This window comes from Pagrus major, chromosome 14, assembly GCF_040436345.1.
Source record: "Pagrus major chromosome 14, Pma_NU_1.0".
NCBI classification, from domain to species: domain Eukaryota; kingdom Metazoa; phylum Chordata; class Actinopteri; order Spariformes; family Sparidae; genus Pagrus; species Pagrus major.
This window is the reverse complement of record NC_133228.1, coordinates 24,738,707-24,760,621: the sequence shown is the minus strand read 5'-3', so window position 1 is coordinate 24,760,621 and position 21,915 is coordinate 24,738,707. Positions and strand designations below refer to the sequence as shown.

General features: G+C 41.4%; 1 protein-coding gene across 2 annotated transcripts in view; it reads right to left on the bottom strand.

The window, feature by feature from the left end:
• Window positions 1-21,915, bottom strand: part of ptprr (protein tyrosine phosphatase receptor type R) — a 32,546-nt gene that overhangs the window by 533 nt on the left and 10,098 nt on the right. The window contains exons 3-16 of one of the 2 annotated variants that reach the window (XR_012180073.1): window positions 17,270-17,383; window positions 17,047-17,196; window positions 15,821-15,928; window positions 14,571-14,693; window positions 14,370-14,491; window positions 14,161-14,295; window positions 10,307-10,496; window positions 9,767-9,851; window positions 8,202-8,281; window positions 6,745-6,882; window positions 6,474-6,584; window positions 6,227-6,384; window positions 6,031-6,144; window positions 5,755-5,915 (exon numbers count right to left, since the gene is read on the bottom strand). Coding sequence is in view for 1 of the 2 variants with exons in the window: in XM_073480888.1 (XP_073336989.1) it covers window positions 5,822-5,915; window positions 6,031-6,144; window positions 6,227-6,384; window positions 6,474-6,584; window positions 6,745-6,882; window positions 8,202-8,281; window positions 9,767-9,851; window positions 10,307-10,496; window positions 14,161-14,295; window positions 14,370-14,491; window positions 14,571-14,693; window positions 15,821-15,928; window positions 17,047-17,196; window positions 17,270-17,383 (1,722 nt within the window). In the remaining variant the exon portion in view is untranslated. Of the gene's footprint in view, window positions 1-1,546; window positions 5,916-6,030; window positions 6,145-6,226; window positions 6,385-6,473; window positions 6,585-6,744; window positions 6,883-8,201; window positions 8,282-9,766; window positions 9,852-10,306; window positions 10,497-14,160; window positions 14,296-14,369; window positions 14,492-14,570; window positions 14,694-15,820; window positions 15,929-17,046; window positions 17,197-17,269; window positions 17,384-21,915 lie in introns of those variants that run through there. The other variant, XM_073480888.1, reaches the window with a different exon arrangement.

Here is a 21,915-nt window from a genome sequence, read left to right as displayed (position 1 = left end):
CCTGAAAGTACAACAGCAGCACACCTAGCTGCACCAACGGCAGAGGTAGATGTTATAAATAGAAGACGAGCGTTTGATTAATTCCCACTGAGACGAGTTTAAAGTTCGCTCCGTCTCTTGGTTTCTCTACAGCGTCGTCTTCTGATGCGTCTCCATCTGTGAGGGTGTAAATTTATTTTTGGCAACGAGTGAAATCATCTGCTTTGGTTTCTGATGTGCAGTTATGATCCAGGTGCTAGTTATTAAGTAATTGCGTTAATTAGCAGTGCAGAGTGTTAAACAGGCGACAGTACCGCCGATCCACCTGTGAATCAACACCAGACTGCAACGCGTTTGTCACTCTGACATCATAGTTTTGGTTTCTGGAGCTAAAAGTTTATCTGAAACTGTGGCTTTATTTTCAAAGAGACAACATTTCATTAACAGGCGACGCTACAGAAAACATTGTTTTCCTGCTGTGGTCCATGTTTGAGATTTTGGGCCTATTTTGCTTCCTCGTTTTGGACCAGCGGGAAAAAAGAAAAGTCCAAACATCACATTTAGTTTATTTTAGTTCAAATTATTATTATTTTAGATTTGCACATTTAAACATGTATACGGAAACTTGTGATCCAACAAATCATTTTCTTTATGTTAGTAATTAACTGGGGAAGTTTCACGGTGACATCTGTGTTTGATTTTTCACCCAGTTCATCATTTCCTGTCTAAAAATGTCTGAATTTTACAATCCAAATCTTTAAAATGAGTTTTTTGTAGAAAGCTTCACTTCAGCCTCGTTTACAGACACTAAACTCTCCAGTTTTTGTTTATTTATCATTCACAGCTGATTTATGGGACATTTTACTCCTGAAAAACACAACGAAAATGTATTTTTTGAAAGGATGTTGATATTATTTTATTATTTTCAAAATTCCCTCTATAAAAACAAATTTAAAGAAAATTAAATTTTTGATTTCTGTTCTGGAAATAGATTTTTGGGTGAACTGTTCCTTTAAGTGAAAGTGCACCAATTGGAAAATGTCACACTTTTCCAAGAAATACAGTATTTGGGATATTATTGTCCAGAACATGAAAACTAGGGTCCATTACAACCAAAAGGCTTTCCAGGTATTTTGTGAAGACTGTTATTAAATCAGCAGTTTGTCTCATTGCATCATCGCTTCCTGTCATTACCTCATGACTTCATCATTTTATGTTAAAATTGTCTGTTTTTTTTAAATTGGCGCTCAATTATTATAAAATTGTTCTAGTTAATTTAGTTTTTTAGTTTAATTGGTGTGTAAATGTATTTTTAAGAAAAATAAAAAATGGTTCCTCTGATACAGAAACCTGAATTCCCACGTAAAAGGTCAAACTGCTTTTGTTTCAGTGGGACGCGGCTACTTTTAGTCGTCCACACCTCTTTCCTTCCTTCCTGCCTCCCTCCTCTCTCCCTGTCTCACTCTCTCCTGTTAGAAGACAATACGCTTCGAGGAACAGCGGCGCAGTTATTTGGGTTTCTGCAGCAGAGTCAGTCAGTCGGAGTCCAAGACGACACGAGTCAGAGTGTTTTCTGTCCAGTGTTTATGTACAGATTACAGGTAACAATATATTTGTATATAGAGTAGATTAAGAGGTTACAGCACTACTCAGTGGCTAATGCTCCGGACTATTACAACATTCAAGTTGATTAGTAATACAGTTAAAAACCACGTACACCGATTCACATCAGGTGCACTCTGAGCTGCAGCGCCCACACAGCAGAAGCTAAAGGGACGCTAACATTTTTCATTTTAATGTCGTACTTCTGTTCTTCACAACAGTTTTTAACACAACAAATCAGTCCTGAAATTATCTCGTTCATATTGTTGCTGCGCTGAAAATCATCACTGATTATTCTCGATTTGAACTGAAACAGGTGTTTAGATGAAGTCAGGTTGCTAACTGGCTAATCGTAGCATTTCTCATCTAACCAACACTACAGACACTTCTGTTAGCACGTTGACATTTACATGAACGTACCTGCTAACTGAACCTGGCTGCTAGTTAGCGAGCTAGCGGTTATATTTCTGGAGTGAGAAGTTTTCTGTTTTCTTTGACAAGTTTGAAATAAAGTTTTGGAGTCTTGAACATTTTAACGGTCTTATGACACTACCCACAATCCCCCTCACTACCTGTACTGCACACGCACAACAGCAGAAACAACTTCAATAAAAATAGCTTTTGTTGTTTATTAATCATAAAACACAGGAGAAATAATAAAACATTAAAAGGTGTTTAATATGAATATCCTGCGAGGTAACGAACTTTGGCTTAAAAGCAACTCAAATCTTTGTGTGGAACCATAATTTGGACCCGTTTGGACAACTCACCCAGAAGTCAGAACTTCTTAAAAAACTTGAAAAATAGCTGTAATCCAAATACTTTTTTAGTCATGAATTTGGCCCTCTGAGCTAAACTTCATCATGTTAGTGATTGTTTGTATTCTGAGCCTCACCAGCCTCTCATGTTTCACTGGACTGGGTCGAAACATAACAGCTGTCTCTGATTAAAAATGTGTAGCGTCCCTTTAAGCTCCATCAACAGTCAACAACAGTAAAGTACAGGACATGAACCACCACCTACTGTACATACACAATACTACGTCAGAGGCAGTGTGTGTTGTTGTACCCGCTGCTGCTGCAGTAGGTATGGAGGCCGGGTTCAACTCGCTTTCTCTCCCGTCAGTTCGAACGTCACTAACACCCTGTAATACGTGAGATTTTTCACCACTTCAGTTTGAAATTGATCCAATCACTGAACTGACTGAAGTGAAGATTGTGTCGATGATGGTCCCAGGAGTCATGTTGGACGTGTAGACAAAGAGACGCAGGTCCAAAGTCCTTTGATTGTATCACAAGAAGAGGAATAAATATAAAATAATTTGGTACATAGAAAAAGAAGAGTCTTCAAAGTTTCTCTCGTTTATTGTCCGTCGGCGGTTCGGTCCCAACGCTCCCAGTTTTAGCAGCAAAGTCTCCGTGTTCGTGGTCCATGGACTGCGATGTAACTGCCCACATTAGGTTTAATAGCACTTTAACATGAACTGTACAATGTGACCTCATTCACACAGAGCGGATTAGATGTACGTGTAGATGTTCTTCATTACTGGCATTACTGTAGAAACCTCAGATCTCTAAAACAGGTCGACACCCCAGAAACCGTCTCACATTTTATTCTACAACATGGAGTTTTATCCTGGACGTCTGAAAACTGGACTGAACCTTCTGTTTCTCCAGTTAACGGGCACTCAAGTGTTTCTGTTCACCATGTTCACATGTTTTTTACTGAAGTGTCGCTAAAATAATCTGAAAATTAAAAAAATAAATAAAAGTCAATGAGCTGTCAGTATCTAAAGTTTAAAAGTTACTCTCCCATCTTTAATCTTTCATTCATGGTGCACAGCGGACAGATATCTGGAAGCCATTTTGACCCATTAACGTTGAAACACCACGTCATAACCACGAAGTGACGGATCACCAAAGCCTCAATCACATCCGCCAAGGTGGTTATTTTTTATGGTTGGTGTGTTGGCAGAAGTACACAAAGTATAAATACTTTTACTCAGATTTTACTATTTTTTTTACCACTCCAGTGGACGTTATGCACCAAGGATGAACAACAAACATATAATCAAAATGTGGGAAATAAAAGTATTTCTAACATCTTATTTAGTTGAAAAATATTGTTTTTTACCCGGCTGCTTTTCATCTTTTCAAGATTTCAAACAAACATTGTAAAAATAATATGTCTTTGTGATTAAATAGTTCATGAATGAAAGGGTTTAGATAGTGACAGCGCTGTGTGTCCGCTTCCCCAAACTTTGGTTTTCTGGCTCTAATAAATCCAAAAAGTAAAAAAATAATGGATTCAGTCCAGCTCCTGGTAAATCGATTGATTTAGAGATGAGGTTTGTACCTTTCATGTAGTCGACAAATGACTGATAACCGCTAAACACATCAAAAACATGTAAAAACCGTATAAAAATAAAGTTATATTACTTTGATACACCAAAATAACGCACTCACTAGATAACAATTTACACCAGCACATCGATGAGATGACTGCACCATGGTGAAGTAAATCATTTCACATTTTTTGGTATAAAGCAACGTATTACACAACAGGGGAATTGTCAATGCAAGAAACAGGATTCACTCTGAGACCGAGCGGCACTAAACGTTCTGTTTTATTGGTCGTAACTCTCAGTAAACTATATTCTCCTCTATTTGGCCCTTTGCTGATAAACTAACAGGATTATCTTTATGTTTGGATCAAATGTAAAAACTGTAACTGAAAGCACCAATTTTTAGCGAGCGTGTGTTTCATTAGCCTCCATTTCTTTATGTGTAGTCATTGGTCTTCCTAAAGGTTTGAACATGATGGTGGGATGTTGTGCACATGTGAGATAATTGGGTCTATTACTTCCATCGTTTCATCAAAGATAAAACAATTATTTTGTTAGCATTCGAGAAATACAGCCCCCATAACTCTGTTAAAGTCTAAAGGGAGTTGTAGTTGTTGAATGTTGCGCATGGTTTAGCAGTGGAATACTTGGTTTGACAAAATATTGCATTAGCATAGCGTGCTAATAACAGCATGAGCTTATGAAGTAGGTTAGCATCCATTTATTGACATTAAAGCATGAGGATTGGCACTAAACTACTAAAGCTAAAATTAGCCTCTACGAGATCGCTGTACTACAAGGACTAGCTTAGCAGGAGCTTATTTATCATTACATTGGTTTGTTAGCTTTTAGCACGAGATCTGTGGCTGGAGTAGCCCCGTTTCTGACTTTAGCACTCCATAAGTTAACAATTATGACATTGGTTTTGTGTCAAACATGAAATCATTCTGATCACAATGTTGTACTCGATTACTCTTTAATAGAAATGAAGTGACTTACTATATTATCAGCTCACCCCCCTTAAAACTCTCAGGATAGCACACTTGCAAGCTTGCAAATTAGCATTTGCACAAAAGACTTAGAATGAATGTGTTCGCTAAATGATTGTGCTAGCTAGTTAGCAAGCTAACATTTCAGGCTGCTTGACATGAAAGTTTAGCGACATATTTCTGAAGGGTTTAAAATGAAGTGTTAACAGCTGAAATATCTGTGAGATGATGGAAATAGCTCTGAAGATATATTTCGCTCCTGAATAATGCGCATAGATTAACTTTCTCACTTTATGTCGAAGGTCTGGAAATGAAATGAAATGTGATGTAGAGAGAACGGTTGCACAAAAGGCGCGAGGCTGGAAGGGTCGGTTCAACAGTGGTATAGTAGCTTAACCAAAGGTGCAACCAGCTAACAGTCATTTCCAACAGCCTGCCTATAAGAACACCACGTTACAAAATAATTTAAAAATCCTATAAGACACAGAAACACAACAGTGTTATTGAACAATGTACCGTCGATTTCAGTCAAACTATTTCTACGTTCCCATGACAGAAAAGAGGTAACAGGACAGTCTGGTTAGTTAAAAACACGGTCCGACAGTCAGTGGTTAATCTTTCGAGTTCCTCTGAAGAACCACTCGCCAACAACACATGAAGAAGAAACGGCAGAGAAGAAGAGTAGATACATTCCCTTTCCAGAAATTTACCTTTCCTCTTTCCTTCAACAGGCTCCGCCCACAACAGCCCTCATTGGTTGTCCATGTTGTCCATCAAACTCAAAAGACCTCCTCCTGAATTCCCAAATCTCAGAGAACGCCAAAATCTCAGAGATCATACCTGCTAAGGACTCACTACGTTAGCACACTTCCTGGTTTAGGTCGACACCTCCTGTGGTGGTGCAAGCTCATTGGCCGGTTTCTGCAGAGAGGCGGGACTCGTACAGGATCAAGGCGTGATGGACGAACTCGTACTGCTCACCTGTCTGGATCATCCCTCCTCTGCACAGACAGACAGATTGTTAGTTATCAACACATCAACCTGTTGGAGAAACTAACTAGGACATTTTTCTGCCATGTTAGAATAAAGTTTCAGTCAGTGTAACAGCTGAGTTACCTGTCGGCTCTGAGTTGGCAGGTGATGCTCAGAACGTCCACCACTCCCTCCAGCTGCAGCTGTCGACAGCCTATCGTCGTAGCGATGAAGCAGCCTGTCCGGCCAATCCCAGCACTGTAAGCAGAGGAGCGTGGGTAATGGAGTCTTTCCAAAACAATTTTCAGGAGTAGAAGAAAAGTGTTTCCTCTTTTCGTACCTGCAGTGGGCGATAACCGGCCCGACGGTGGCAGCCGTCCGTCTGTCTGCCTCTACGTCGGCCATCAGCTGCAGCAGCGGCATCGTGGAGTCGGGGGTTTTGTGGTCGGGCCATGATGTGTACCAGTAATGCTGCAGCACGCGGGTTTGATTCCCACACTGCACACAAACACACAATATTTAAATCCTGGACATGAAACCATTCTTTGCTCAGCATTACATAACAGTAATATTAACAGTGTGTGTACCTTGAGTGTGAGGCTGCGCGTGGTGTAGTGTTCACACTCTCTGATGCTGTTCACCAACACTTCAACCTTCCCATAGATCCCCCTCTTCTCCGGCCAATACAGAACACACTTCTACAGAGACAAACACAGACAGCGATGGTGGAGTTAACTTTTTGTATTCGGGGTTTGATTTTCTGACTGTCTCTGGTCACATGTAGCATTGAACTCCGTCAGCATCCACCGGTCTCCTGCTCGTTTCTGGAGTTAAACACTTCCCTCCTCGTCAGATTACCTCGTTCTTCTCCTTCAGTTTGGTGATCATGACGATGACGGGCGCCTCCTCCTGCCAAGCCATCTGCCAGAAGTCGTTCACCGTGTTCACCATGGGACCCTGAGTGGCGATGAACGCCTTCTCGTCACCGAGGTAACCCTGGGACAGGAGCCAATCAGAAAACAGAGTCAGCAGCCTGCTGGGGGGTAACAACACTGCTCCAATAAAAACGTGCATATACATAAATACATAAAAAAAGAGGAAAAGAAAATACATGTTTACATGTACAAGAAAACATTTCATGAATTAAATGAGATGACAGTTTTCTTTAGTTTTGAAATTAATGTACAGAAGCGACACACAATGTTAATTAATGTTACTTAAAATCCTGAATACAGTGTTGATTATAACACAGGAAGAAAAAAAGTATTTAATTCTCACATTCTGCTTTTTTTGATTAAAAGACATTTATAATAAGCAAGAAAATGTTTTAAAAAAACACACTTGACATTTAATTTGCTGATTTTATTTAATTCTCCAAATCATGGCTGCTCTACGTGTGGCCCACAGGCCAAAGCTGGGCCGGCATAAGGTTTAAACTATTAAAAATGAGTTTAAAGAGTCGTTTTGTAGGGTAAAGTGCTCTTTAAATATGTTGGATCCTTAATATTTATCATAATCTTAGCATGGTGGGCAGACTGTGGATTTGCACAGGAAGTCAATACAATAAAATACAACACAATACATGTTTGCTTTTGGCCCGTGGCCCAGCACTAAGGTTCAGTTCTGACCCTCCAAGGGACAAAAGTTCGAAGTACTTTACAGTAAAAACTAAAATCTGAGTTAATAAAATCAAAAACACTTTAAACAATTACAACAAATACATCAGTTAAGAAAAGTATTAGATTAACGTGAGAAGATTTCACAGAGATACAGAGGTTCCCTGCCTTTGTTCGCCCGCCTGAGCCTGAGATATCATCTGTATTCAGTAGTTCATCAACAAAGACAGTTTATTCAGTTATAAACCAGTTCTGATCATAATCGTCTCCATATTTCATGTCGTCTCCATGTTTATCTCTTTCATGTGATAAACGTCGTGAAACGAGGCCGTGTTAGTTTGTACAGGAGGCTGAAGGATCTGAACGCAGCCTCTGTTCTCTCATGACACTTTAAACTGTTTCACTGGAGCTTCCTGACAGGAAGAAAGTCTATTGTATCAGAGTCTGAGAGCGACATTACACACCACTGCAGGGGTGTACTTTCACTGTGTGTGTGTGTGTGTGTGTGTGTGTGTGTGTGTGTATGACATTCCAGATAAGTGATGTGATCGTATCAGTGCTTGTTCTCAGGTTTAGAAACAATAACAAACGGTGTCATAATTAACTGAATTAAGAGTCAGAAATGAATGATGGGTTCCTCACAGTCGACCGTGATGTCCGTCTGTAGCAGAGACTTTATAGAGAACAGCCGTCACTCACCCGTACGTAGTTAGCATTGATGTAGGAGCTCAGCAGGTCGTTGCAGCTCTTCGACTTCAGGATCACTCTGGAGTGAAGGTCTAGGACACAAGGCAAGGAGACAGGTGAGGACACACGGGACACAAAGACAGAGACAAGAAAGATTTAGATCTGGTATTTATAGAGTCGTTAAAAATGATTCAATGCTGCCACAAACTGACACTTTTTACAAGGAAACAATCAACTTCATGTTTTCATTTAATGCTGAATTTACAAGAAGGAGACAATGATTCAGAATCTGTCGCAGCCGTTTCACAGAGTTTGTTCTGAGTTTCTCCTCATGAAACAACTCTTAAAAATCACTACATTTGTTAAGGGAGTCTGGTGACAGTGTGGTTACTAGTTCAATGAAACAGACAAACATCAGCTGCTGATGTTGGCAGGTTAACAGAGACCTAATGTGTCATTTACATCACAGTGAAGCACCTGGAGATCAGACAGTGGGTAATCTATTCTGTCTGTTGTTGTGTCTTCTTCTTCTTCTGTCTTCTTCTTCTTCCGTCTTCTTGAGTTAAAATCAGTTCAAAGACACAGTAAAGTCACCATCAACAGGGGACGTGTCATATTTTTCCTTAAAGCCACACTTTGAACAACAAAACTGTGTTGAAATCAGCAGAAGGAGAGCTAGTTAGCTGTTAGCGACCGGTGGGCAGCTGCGATGTGTTTGACTAAGGGTGCTGACAGCTAACCAAGCTAATAGAGCTAACAGCACAAGTTTACAGTAAATAAATGAACTGAAGTATAGTTTGGAGGTAAATGTACTTTGAATGCTATTACTTTAACAATTATAGGTGATAAAGTAAAGAAGTAACCTTTTGATTTTGGGACCGTTAACTCTCACATCAGGACAGTTGATTGTTTTCCAGGACTGTTGTGGGACGGTGGTGACTGTCGTGATTTGGTTTCGTGTCAACTCAAACTGGACTCAGTCCGGACCGCAGCCCTGCACACTTCAGAAAAGACGACGCAGGAACTCGAACACAGGATGGAGTTTGATCGACAGTGGCTCTAGGTGAGCATTCCTGACTCTTGATTGGCCGGAAGGAAGGAAGGAACACCCCCCCGCTCACTGCTGCATTGATAACCCCACCCACTCTCCAAAACACGAGTGCACACACTAACAACGATCATTGTGTGTGTGCGTGTTACATAATGTCTTAATCAGGCCGAGTGCTTGACTGGCAGTGTGAGAACAAACTGTACTCACATTGTTTCAGACTGTGTGTGTCTGTGTGTGTGTGTGTGTGTGTGTGTGTGTGTGTGTGTGTGTGTGTGTGTGTGTGTGTGTGTGTGTGTGTGTGTTCAGGGAAGAGGGAGGTGCCATATTAGCTGTCCTTGGGGTTGCTGGCCTTTAACCTTTAGCCCCTCCCACATCATAAAACAACTTCCTGGTTCAACAGGAAATGTGAGATGAGGGCTGTTTTGGAACCGTTTCTTAGCAACACACGCACGCGCACACGCACACACGCACACACACACACACACACACACACACACACACACACACACACACACACAGTACTCACTGGGCAGTATGGTCTTGTATCTGTTCTTGGTCCCGTGGTTTGGAATCTCCAGCTCTTTGGGATCAATGAAATTCATGGGAATTTCCTGAGAAGAAGAAGAACGTTCACTGTGAGAAACGTGCTTTGTTAACTCAGGCGTTCTTCTTCTTTGGTGCGTCATTTGAGTCTCCTCCCGCACAAAATACAAGGAAACTATCGATACTCCCAATGAAAAATGTGAAAAGATATATGACAGAGAAAAACAAAACTGTTGCTGCTCATTAGTCAGGAATGATGCAGACGATTGATTGTGTGAATTCAGTTGCTTCAGTTGGTGTTTGCCAATATAAAGATAATCTTTCGACTTAAGAAAGTCTCAATTTTTAATAAAACTAATGAAATCCCTCTAAATCAGGATACTGTTCCTCGTGTTTCGTGGTTTCATATGAAAACCAGACCTTAGTGCTTGACAGGAGGGAACCCGTGACCTTCTGTTTAGAGGAGCTGTCCGGCCTCGTTTGAATCAAAAACAGGAATGTGAGATGGTTTTTAACTACTCACAGCAAACTCGGCATGCAGCTTGTGCGTGTTGTTGACGAGGTCGCGGAGCTGCTGTCGAGTCAGCGGTCGGCCGGCCGACAGCAGATACTCTCTGGCCGCAGTCTCTCTGGGAGTAACCACGGCAACGTTCAGGGGCTCCACAGAGCCGAGAGCCGACATGTCCAACACCAGAGAGACATTAGAGCCCCGTCTGAAAGGGACAGATGGGAGGGTGAACGAGTGGAAGAAGGGGACACAGGGAGGGAGGAAAAATAAGACATGACGTTAGAACGGGACAGAAGTTCCTCAGTTTAATTGTAGATTTAGATCAACATGTTCTTGACATTATTTGGGTTTTGCAGATATGAAAGTTTTCTGAAGAAACATAAAAACATGTCCGCCAGCTGAGATTCATTTCTTCACTGACTACAAGAGTGAAATGATTTTGTGACGGTGTCAGAACAGAGGAAGAAGAACAAGAAGAGAAGACAAGGTGTGCTTTGATGGGGTGAGTGTGGGTGGACTCTCTTCGTCTGGCTACGTGTCGGCCGGCTTCCTCTCCAGGATGCTGTTGCTTCCTATTCGTCTGATTGCTGATTGGCTGCCACCCAGAGTGGACAGCGCACACACACACACACACACAAAGAGACACAGACACAAAGAAAAACATCCTGTTCTCACTCTGGGCCTGAAATCTTCCTTCCTTTCCGTACCTGAAGAAACATACTGTGTTCTCCAGATTCGACTCTCCGAACGCTGATGTAACAAGAACAAAATGGCCTCCGAGGTTCGACTCTGCGGACGCGCTGTAAGTCAACGGAAGAGTTACGAGCAGCAGATAAAGGCTAAAGTGCTCGACTCTGAGCTGAGGCGCAGATAATGATGTTTTCTTTTCAGTTACGAAACGACTTAAGAGGAAAATGAACTTCAGCCAATTTTTAAAAGAGCTCCTAAAGCAACAAGCTGCACGGAAAAACACTCAGCACACCTTTCCTCTGAACTGACACGGGACAGATCTCATTTAGAAAAAATGAGGTCGGTCTAATTTAAACCAACACAATCCAGGTTTCTCACGCCCAAACTTAGTTTTCCCACAGATTTACCACCTCAGCCACTCGTAAACCGAAAGCTCCGATAAAGAAACATCTTTCAAAGTCGCTGAGGTTTTCCTGAAGTTAAATCCAGGTGAACTGATCGAGCTCAGCATCGTCACAGAGGATGAAGACGTGTATTTGTATGGAAGCGTTTTCATGCGTTATGTTTCTCCGCTCATTTCTTTTGTTCTTTTTTTAAACATAGGAATTTGGTTTGGCAAGCTCGACACAAAAACAGCAACGACCCACCCTCTCACACAGCGACCTCCTGAAGGGCAATAAAGTAAATCAGGGAGTAAGTAATAAAACATCCTGTCAATTTTTAATGTGAACATATAACAACATGTAATTCTGGAGTTGAATATTATTCAATACTCTTTGTATGTTGATATGATAGATGTCATATTTACTTCCATTATCAACATATTATGTTTTAGGATTTCCAGTTTTCTGGACTTTTGGAATAAACAGAGATAAAAAACACTTTTCTGTCAAAATATTTTGGGCATTTTTGTGCAAATGGATGTGGATCAATAAACCTCTGAGTCAAATAAGACAAAACAAACAAAATTCATAATGTGGATAGTTTGAACAAATTTGAGCAAAATTTAAAGCCTGTCACTGCACAAACAGATGTATGGAGGCTCAATAACGCCGGGAAAAGAAAGAAAAAACAGATGAAATGACAAAAATACTAATATTAGGGTGACTTACCCACATCAAGTTAAATTTTTAATTTTAAATGAGATTAATAACATTTATTGATTTGTTTATGAGATTTGTTAGTCAAAAGTAAAAAGTCTTAAATTGAAATGATGATTTATGAGATTTCTGTACTCAAAAAGATGACATTAATTAGTCAACATTGTGAGATTAACTCAACAAACACTGACATAACACATGAATTATCTCACAATGTAAAAAGTCAGAAGAGTTCAGCAAAATGATGACAAACGACTTTTACTTCCAAGTTCAAAATAATCAGAAATACCAAATTAACGTGATGAGATACAACTTGAACATTTTGAACACGTCTTCCATCTGTGATGAGGCAGATTTAACAATTACATTGCTGCAAGTTGCTGATGGCTCCGCTGATATAAACCGACTGACTGGTATGAAATCGGTCTGAATCGGCTGTGATTTGTAGGAACATATTAAATGTTCCGTAATCTGCAGTCTTAATGTAATCTTAGGAACTCTGAGTTCTAATGTACTTTTTCCTGATATGAGGAGAAACATTACAGAGGAAATCAGTTGAATGAGACGCCTCCCTTCGTATAAACAGCGGCCCCGGGACACGTACAGACAGGCTGTATAGATGTTTGTGAAGGAAACCTGCTCCACTCTCTGAATGTGATCCTGAAGTGCTGCTGAGGTTTCTGAACTATAAGCTGAGGACAAACACAAAGATCTCCTCTGTGTCACGTACGCAGCTCAACACCTGACAGCTCCAACAATCACAGGTTAGAGGTGACTGAACTCCAAACACACACACACACACACAAACACAAACACACACACTGAGTGCTCATTAGGCAAGTTTCCGTCCAAACGCAGTTGTTTACAAGCTTTACTGACGGTTGTGTGACTCCTCTGTTCTCTCAAAAGCTGTTTGACACACTGACACACGTTATAACGAAGTTCAACCAAATCAACACATTCATACCACCGGACTATCAACCGGCACCTGAGACAATTACTCATCATCAATGAGAAGATGATAACAGAAATATAACACAGATCAATAATGTTGATTATTAGGGGGACTGATGCCACCAACCAATATATTAAAACCACAGAGTTCAGCAGGCTGAGATGGAAGAACTCATGAAGATGTCTGAATGTAAAGTTCATCTTCTCCTGCTGTGAACAGTTTTGACCAGCAGGTGTCTCTACTGAACACCTGAAGCTTCCAGACACTCAGTTTAAACACCATTAAGCTCAAAGCATTAACGGGGCTCCCTGCTGCTTGGTAATTAGTCCAGTCTTCACAGTATCACACAATTTGGCTATAACATGTTAACATAAGCTCACTGTCTGCAAACAGTGAAATAAAACCTATACAGCTGTGTGACTTCCCCAGATTTCCTTCTATACATTTTCAGAAATAAAATACAACTACTGTGCATCCATATCACCAAGTATCCCCAGTGAATCTCCATTTTAAGATCAATATTTGATCAATAGTCAATTTTCAAGGACTTCTTAAGCACAAATGGCATTTTCAAGGTGTTTTTTCCACCCTAAAAATTCAAGCACCTTGCGGGAACCCTGTGTAAAGCAACAAGTATCTAAAAAGTAAATAAATACAGTATTTCCTTCTGACATGTCATATATAGCGAGAAAGTGGCATGAAGTAAAACAATTTAGTAAAGTACAATTATGTCGAACTTGGACTTAAGCACAGTACTTGAGTAAAAGTACTTAAAAAATAAAACTGCCTTACTGATGTTGAGTTAGCATCACTTTTGTTATGTCAGCTCGGATGTAGCTCACATTAGCGTCACAAGTAAGCCAGCTAATGTCTGCTAATGAGTTTCATTCACCAACATTTTGTCTGTTGCACTTTTAGTCAGAGAATCAAAATCAGAGTTGAAACTTTAAAGATTTTACATAAAATACTTTGAGTGTTACCTAAATTACTGTTTGTAGTTTAATTCAGTTTGTTTGAAAATGAATAACTAAATAAGAATCATGTTGTTGTCTTTTAGTTTTTGTCTGTTTTGTGTTTAAGCTGACTAATCTGCAGAGAGGCGGGGCTAAATCACAGGACGTTACCTTTCCTGCAGTCCCGCAGCAGGTTTCATCCTGAAGGGGGAGGGGCAGGGCTTTAGCTCGTTATTGGCTGTCACCGGGGCAACGATGGCTTGTGGGGCGTGGTCGCTGCTGCTGACGACGGGAACAGGGGCGTGGCTACGAGGAGAGGAGCCGTCAGACATGTTGTTTATTTCAATATATTTTTTACGACTCGCGGTCAGCTGACTCACCTGGGCACAGGGAAGACAGGAGGAGCGAGGCGGCGGCAGGCTACGATTGGCTGCTGCTGGGGAATGGACGTGGCTACAGCTGGAGGGAGCTCAGCTTGGACCATGCTTCCTGACGTCACAACCTGGACAACATTAACGTTACGTTACTGTCCTTTATTTTAACATGTGAAGGCAGAGACAGTCATGGTGTCTGCTGCTGACCTTGGTGCCCTTTGACCTTTGGGCGGAGTCTGGAGGAACAGTCGGGGTCAGGTGGAGGTCAGGGGGCGGAGCTTTCACCTGTCTGTCAGAAACCTGAACCTTCTCTTTGAGTCGATACAAAACCTGGATCAGACAGGAAAGGAAATCACATTCATTAAAAGGAACAATCTGCAATTATTTACATGAACTAAATCACTTTTGAATTGGACACGTGAGCGGATTGTGACGTTAAAATTAGACCTTCCTCGTCTCTCTCGTCTTTACAAGCCTGTGGATGATTTGTCTGAGTTGTTCAATGATGCTGGACTGTGGATTTCTTTGTGAATGATCTTTAAGATTGTTTTTTGGGCCAATGCAACATGGTCAGTATATTTTGTTTGTTTTCCCACAGTTTCTCCTCATATTAATATAGAGCATGATTACGGATTCTGAGGTGGTTTTAAAGTCACATGTTTGTCAGCAGGATCGATCCCGAACCTCACACGGTCAGGAATCACCTGACTGTTTATCCAAAACATTCCTGCATACATTGACATTTCAAGCTGCTTCATTGATGTTATTAGAGAATAAACAGCTAAATTGTGAGTGGAGAGAAAACTGTAGAGACATGAAGGATAAAATATGTCACATTTAGATTTATTGAGCTGTAAAGTTTTAAAAAGTTCAGTTCTTTAATGCAACATAAAACTGATTTTAAGAACTTGTATCTCTGTACAAGTGCTCCCTCGTGTGGAGTAAATGTCTCACTGCAACTGACACAAAAAACACTGGACTGGGGAGAAATAAATGTATATTTTATATAAATCTTCTGTAAAGATTTTTATTCATTACTATTATTCTACGTTGTGGTTGAGTTTCCCATCTTTTTTATCTATTTAAGTGTGTGTGTGTGTGTGTGTGTGTGTGTGTGTGTGTGTGTGTGTGTGTGTGTGGCTGAAGTTGAGGACACAGTGACTTTTGACCACCACAAATTGGCTCACGGCGGTTGGCTGTCTGAGCCAATCACAGCAGCCGGTGTGGACGGTTTAGCAACGTGTTGCGTGATGTCAGCGATTATGTTGATCTGTGTGTGTGTGTGTGTGTGTGTGTGTGTGTGTGTGTGTGTGTGTGTGTGTGTGTGTATCTTTGTGAGGACCAATTTCAGATTCACACCTTGAAAGTACAAAAATGTGCATGTACGTGTGTGTGTGTGTGTGTGTGTGTGTGTGTGTGTGTGTGTGTGTGTGTGTGTGTGTGTGACGTTACATTACCATTAAGCAGGTGATGATGATGACGAAGATGGTGAAGAAGAGGACGACAGCGTAGAACCCTTCTCTGTTCCAGACATGATCCCTCTGTTCACCCTGCAGGACGTTCTTCTACAGGAGACAGAGAACCTGATCGTCTTTGACACTTAAAACACTCTGGACCGTCTCCGTCCTCCTGCAGCGAGGTGCAGAAACTACCTGTGTCTGACTGTCACTACACTGTACAACTTATAGATACAGCACACAAGTGTTTTATCAGAGGACAGCGGTCATTCCCAGAGCAAACATAAAGGCTTAAATGCTTTACAGGAGAACACCTCCCCTGAAGACTAAAGAGCAGCAGTAGAGCGGTGTAGGGAGGACGTATTTATGTAGGCTGATCCTGAAGTTAGCATCGCTCTGGTTCCCTCCACAAAAAGCCTGTGGGATTTTTATGAAGTTTATGATTCTTCCAGGTTTTCTTCATCGAGATAATCTTCACAGATGAACACCACTTTGTGATTTTTGGATCATAAATTAAATCTCTAGCAGTAAAAAGCTAATGTTAAGCTACAAACAGATGACACCATGGTCACATGACTTCACAATGACACATGACACATGAGTTCACAAGTACACACCTCATTTTACACATTTAACAGAAAACCAATTCAACAAACTCACAGACTTTGAGACGAGGGAACAGGATGTGTAAAAATGCCAACTGATTTCTGGGTGTCAGGACTACAGACTACACCTCTCTCTAGCTGCAGCTCTGCAGGAGTCCGTCTGAATCTTCAGGGATTTATTTCTGTAGTGTAGATTTGAGTGACACTGTAAAGGCTGATTTCTTTTGGTGTACTTTTCCTTTAAAGCAGTCAGAGGAGTGTGTTTTGTTGTGTCTGCTCCTCACTGATCTGTTGCTGTAATATTATTACAGAGGAGCCGTCACATCTCTCATGCTGAGAGTAATAATATTAATATAATCTATAAAGCTGCTCTGTTCTTCCTCCGGCTGATCGATGGGACTTTTATACTTCCATTAAACTTTTAGCAGCAGCACTCGGCTCTAATAATCCCCATCCATCCTCTCCTCCGTCTCCACGGGGACTAACGAGGCTGCCTAACGAGCCGCGGTTACCAAGGAGACCGAGCAGGCAGACTAACAGTTTTCAAACACACACACACACACACACACACACACACACACACACACACACACACACACACACACACACACACACACACACCTCAGTGGAGACTTCTGTGATGCCGAAGTGTCCCAGGTGGCGGTGAAGCACCCTGACGTTCAGTGATTGGATGACCTCCTCAGCGGAGCGGGGCTCAGAGATCCCCAGCCTATCAGAGGACACGAAGAGCTCGATGCCATTCTTCTTCTCCTGTAAGAGCCGTCAATCAGTCAATCAATCCATCAATAGGTGGAGTGTGATGTATGAACGGTGCGTGTCTTACATTCAGCCGGTTGATGTGCACGTGTCCTGCAGGAACGCCCAGTGCTGCCGCTACACCTTCCCGAAACCACCGAAGAAGACTGACGTTTAGCCTCCTCACGTCCACAGCCAGGTACTGAGAGAGAGAGAGAGAGAGAGAGAGAGAGAGAGAGAGAGAGAGAGAGAGAGAGAGAGAGAGAGAGAGAGAGAGAGAGAGAGAGAGAGAGAGAGATCATTAGTTAATTTGTTAGTTTATATGAATGTGATGAAGGTTAAGGCCTCCTTATCACTCACACACACATCTGATACATCGACCTTTGCCCCTCAGCCAGGCATAAAAACTTTTCTGCTGTATCAGAGTTCATTTCCTCCATGTCAGTGTTTCCACTCAGGTTGTTTTAATCGGTAGATGGAACTTGTGCTTACAGCAGACGGATGGAAAAACACTGAATGAAGCTGAATCTGCATCTTAATCTCCACGTCTGGTGCCAGAACAGCAGATGCTGTCATGATGTGATCAAGTTTACCTTGTTGTCCTCCATCAACCCTCCAGTCCTCATCAATAATGCACAGTATTTAGTTGAGGTATGGAAATGATTGTCTTGATTCGCAGATCCATCATGATGTGGACGTGGATGATTCTGCATTCATGTAGAGACGGAGCGTAATCGGGAGTCTGCAGCCCGCTGATGTCGATTGTCGATTTTCTGGCCTCGGCTGGACAATAAAGTTGCAACTTGGCTCTCTTGCATTGAATCATGGGCGCACATCAGGCTAACGTTGCTTTAATACATGGAGAGGTGACGTGGAAGGAGGCAGCAAGTGATAAAAAATGTAGAGTATTTTGAAAGCAGACATCTGGCCACATTTTAATTTTATGAACTCACTTTGAAGCACAAACTGGACGAGACGCACACTGTGACAGATTGTGAGGCCAGTAAAGATTCACACCTATAGTATTCAGAGTATTCAAACAGTACAGCCTCATTCAACATTAATACAAAATCAAGAAAAGTAGGTAAACACACAAATGTCATTCATTAGATTGAGGTCGTGAGGATCTTCTTCATATAAATGTAATTTTCTAAAGTGTCAGGAATTACTAAAGAGACACAGTGAGTAAGAGAGGCCTCTCGACGGTCCAAATCCACAGTTTGATTCAATTTTCGATTTAAACTTTTGATTTGAGCACTGACGGCTCTGCTACAGTCAGACTATCACATCTGGATCAGTAAAGATCAACAGATTATTGGTTTTATGTCCTGACAAAATCTTTATAAAGATACTGCTATTTTACAACAACAGCTTGACTTTAGCCTGGTGGCTTTTAGACAAGTTCAAATAATATTCACCAAAAACAAACAACAAATACCAGCCTTCAGTGACTCAACAATAAAAGATTGAAATTAAGTTTGTTACAAAGTCCAGTTTCTCAAATCTGTCCCGAGTAAACCCTCCTAACAAACAAATCAATAAAGGATCTCTGAAAAAGAAAGTTGTCAGTTTCCTCCAGCACCAGTCAGCTGATCGTCTTCAACACACAGGAGAAGAGTGACGCCGCAGGCTAACGCTAAACTAGCTGTGTCGTCTTTGAAGTGTTTTATTTTTGACACGTGCAGGTAGGCGGGAGTGGAGAGGAAAAAATACTGGGAGAATCACTGATCCTGCTTTTCATACAGAAGTGAAAACATATTTGAACCTTATTTAATTGATTTTTATCGCTTGCTCTGGTTTTCTAGAGCTTCATTATCAAAGCAGCCAGATTTGCTGTGAATAAAGTTTCACTTTTTACCCTGAAGCTGAATGTTGGAACAATTAAATCATCAGTGTGTTGGTTCTGACTCTGGATGCTTTCTGTTCTGCGGCCTCGTCACCAAACAGATCGAACCGTAACATCGCCTCTGTGTCTCCTGCTGTGTTATTTTATCCCCCCTCCTGTTTGGCTCCTCTGGTTTTCCCAACAGTCTCTCAGCTTTCATCCAAAGTGATACGGGAGACAGGTGAAACACACACACCAATGACTCATCCTGGATTTCACTCACATCTGTGTGTGTGTGTGTGTGTGTGTGTGTGTGTGTGTGTGTGTGTGTGTGTGTGTGTGTGTGTGTGTGTGTGTGTAAACAACAGGAAACACATCTCTGGAAGACGACCCTGAGGGCCTATGAACACACACACACACACAGTTGATTGGTTTGTGTTGCTGATGTTGGCGAGACACGCAGCCTTCAGACGTCTTTCCCTCCTCACACTGAGGAGAGAAAGTCTTCACCTTCCCCAGTCTGTCAGCTTCTCTTCTCAGTCAATCGAAAAAGGTAACAGAAGGAAACTCACTCGAGGTGGCACAAACTGAGACAAATGTGTGCCCACAAAAGTTGAAAGTGTTCCATCTTAAACAAAAAATGTAAAAATGTTACACCAGGGCGACACAAAACAGCTTAACCATAATTTAAGATCATCAGATCTACAATCCACATCAAATTGTACTCACTCGTAGATTCCAGCCACCTGAATTCACCTGATTTCATTCATCAAGATCCCTGAGAAATAAACTAAAATGTTCCTGGATCCATCCCTTTATCAGGATCACCACCAGAAGTTAATGAGGTCTATTCTGGGCTGAGACTCATCCTCCATCCAAGTTTGGTGGAAATCTGTTGAGTAGTTTTTGTGTAATCCTGCTGACAACCCAACAAACAAACCAACCAACCAACAAACCAACCAATCAAAAGAGGACTGGAGCTCCTGGTTAGTTTAGATCAAACAGACACAGCCTGTGTGTAGGCTGTTAGCTACCTGAAAGCTAAAGCTAGCATCATCAGCTGCTGCAATAAACTTGAGCTACAACAATTGTCAGTTCATCAACTAGACAAATTCATTTTGTCATTTGTTAGCACACTCTCTAGTTCACCTTGCAAGGCTTTAGGCAACACAGGGATTGAACCAATCAGTGTCCTTTGAGGAGCTGCAGTTAGCTACAAGTGTGGTTTAGATACGACCACCGGCACGAGAAGCGACTGCTTGTTTGAAACCAACAATGGCGGCTCCTCAAGACGTTAACGTAGCTGCTACAGCATTCGTTCTATCACAACTTGAGTTTATCTCACTGGACGAACAGTAAAGAACGACACTGCAGACTTTTCTCCATGGAAAACATGTTTTCACTCTTCTCTCCACTGTCCTACTGTTGATATCAGTTGGTTGAAGTCAGCCTGTGATAGACAATGATAAGCAGATTCATCCAATCCCTTGACAAGTATTTTTTAAAGTACTGGTTCTATCTGCTCCTTTCCCATTGGTTCAAATCCAAGATTTTTCCTGTAAAAAAAGCTGGAAGAAAAGAAACATGAAGTCCGACCTCTGCAGCTCTCAGTCCATCAGCGCCAAACCACCGACTGCTGCTCTAACAACACTGTGTGTGTGTTTGCTAATGGCTAAAACAACAACATGTTCTGTTGCCACTTAATTCAATATCAGGAACAATAACCACAGCCAGACAGGACACACACACACACACACACACACACACACACACACACACAGCTGATGTTATTATCTGTCTGTCTCTGGTTACAGTTTGTTCTGTAACTTATTTTTCTGTCTCACACCAGTAATTAAACACTGAACCAACAAACACATAAATAACCAGGCGCCTGCAATACAAGACACAACTAACACTTATTTTCATTATTGACTATGATTTCGACTGTTTGAGATTAATTGGTCAATCATTAAGGCTACAGAGAAAAATACCTGGTAAACTAAAGTGCATCACAAATGTTTTCTTGTCCCAACTAAAACTCTAAATCCTGAAAATATTCAGTTTACAGTCATAAAACTGCAAGAAAAATAGAAAATGATCACATGTGAGAAGTTAGAAACTGTACAAATTTTAACATTTTTGCTGAAAACCAATTCTCAAATGAATGATCAATTATCAAAATGTTGCATTTCCTGACAATTTAATGACAAACTGTTTCAGCTATACCCTGCAGTAAACCACCAAACAACTACAAATCTGCACAGTTTAAACAAACAACTGAGGCGAACAACCATCAAAATTTACAACTAAATGACATTTAAACAGTTTAACGAACTCACAAGAAAAGAAAATCAACAACTAAACTAAACTAAACAAATAAACCGCCGACAAATAAGAAGAGCAAAAACTCTAAATAACTAAACAATCTTACCAAGTAAACATGTAAACATTGCTGATCATCCCCGTCGACCACAGGAAGCTTTTCACTCAATGAACACAGAAGAGAGAGAAGCTACCTGTCCGTCAGTCAGAGCTCAGGGACTTCTCGCTCCATTTCCTGATCTAGTCATTCTGTGATCTCTGATTGGCTTAGAGGGGGACGGAGCCCAACCTGCCACCTGATTGGCCGTTGTCCAGGTAATGCCATTATCCCACTGTGCTTCCTGTCAGGATCAGGTGCTATTTTTGTCGTCCCCCCCCCTCCCCCTCAGAGAGAGACACACACACACACACACACACACACACACACACACACACACACACACACACACACACACACACACACACACACACACGGTAATATCCGCTAATTAGCCGATAGCCCTGGGGCAGTAGGGGGGAATCCAATTTGGACCAATCAGATATCAGAGAGGGGGGAGGGAGGACGAAGGTGGAGGAATAAAGAAACA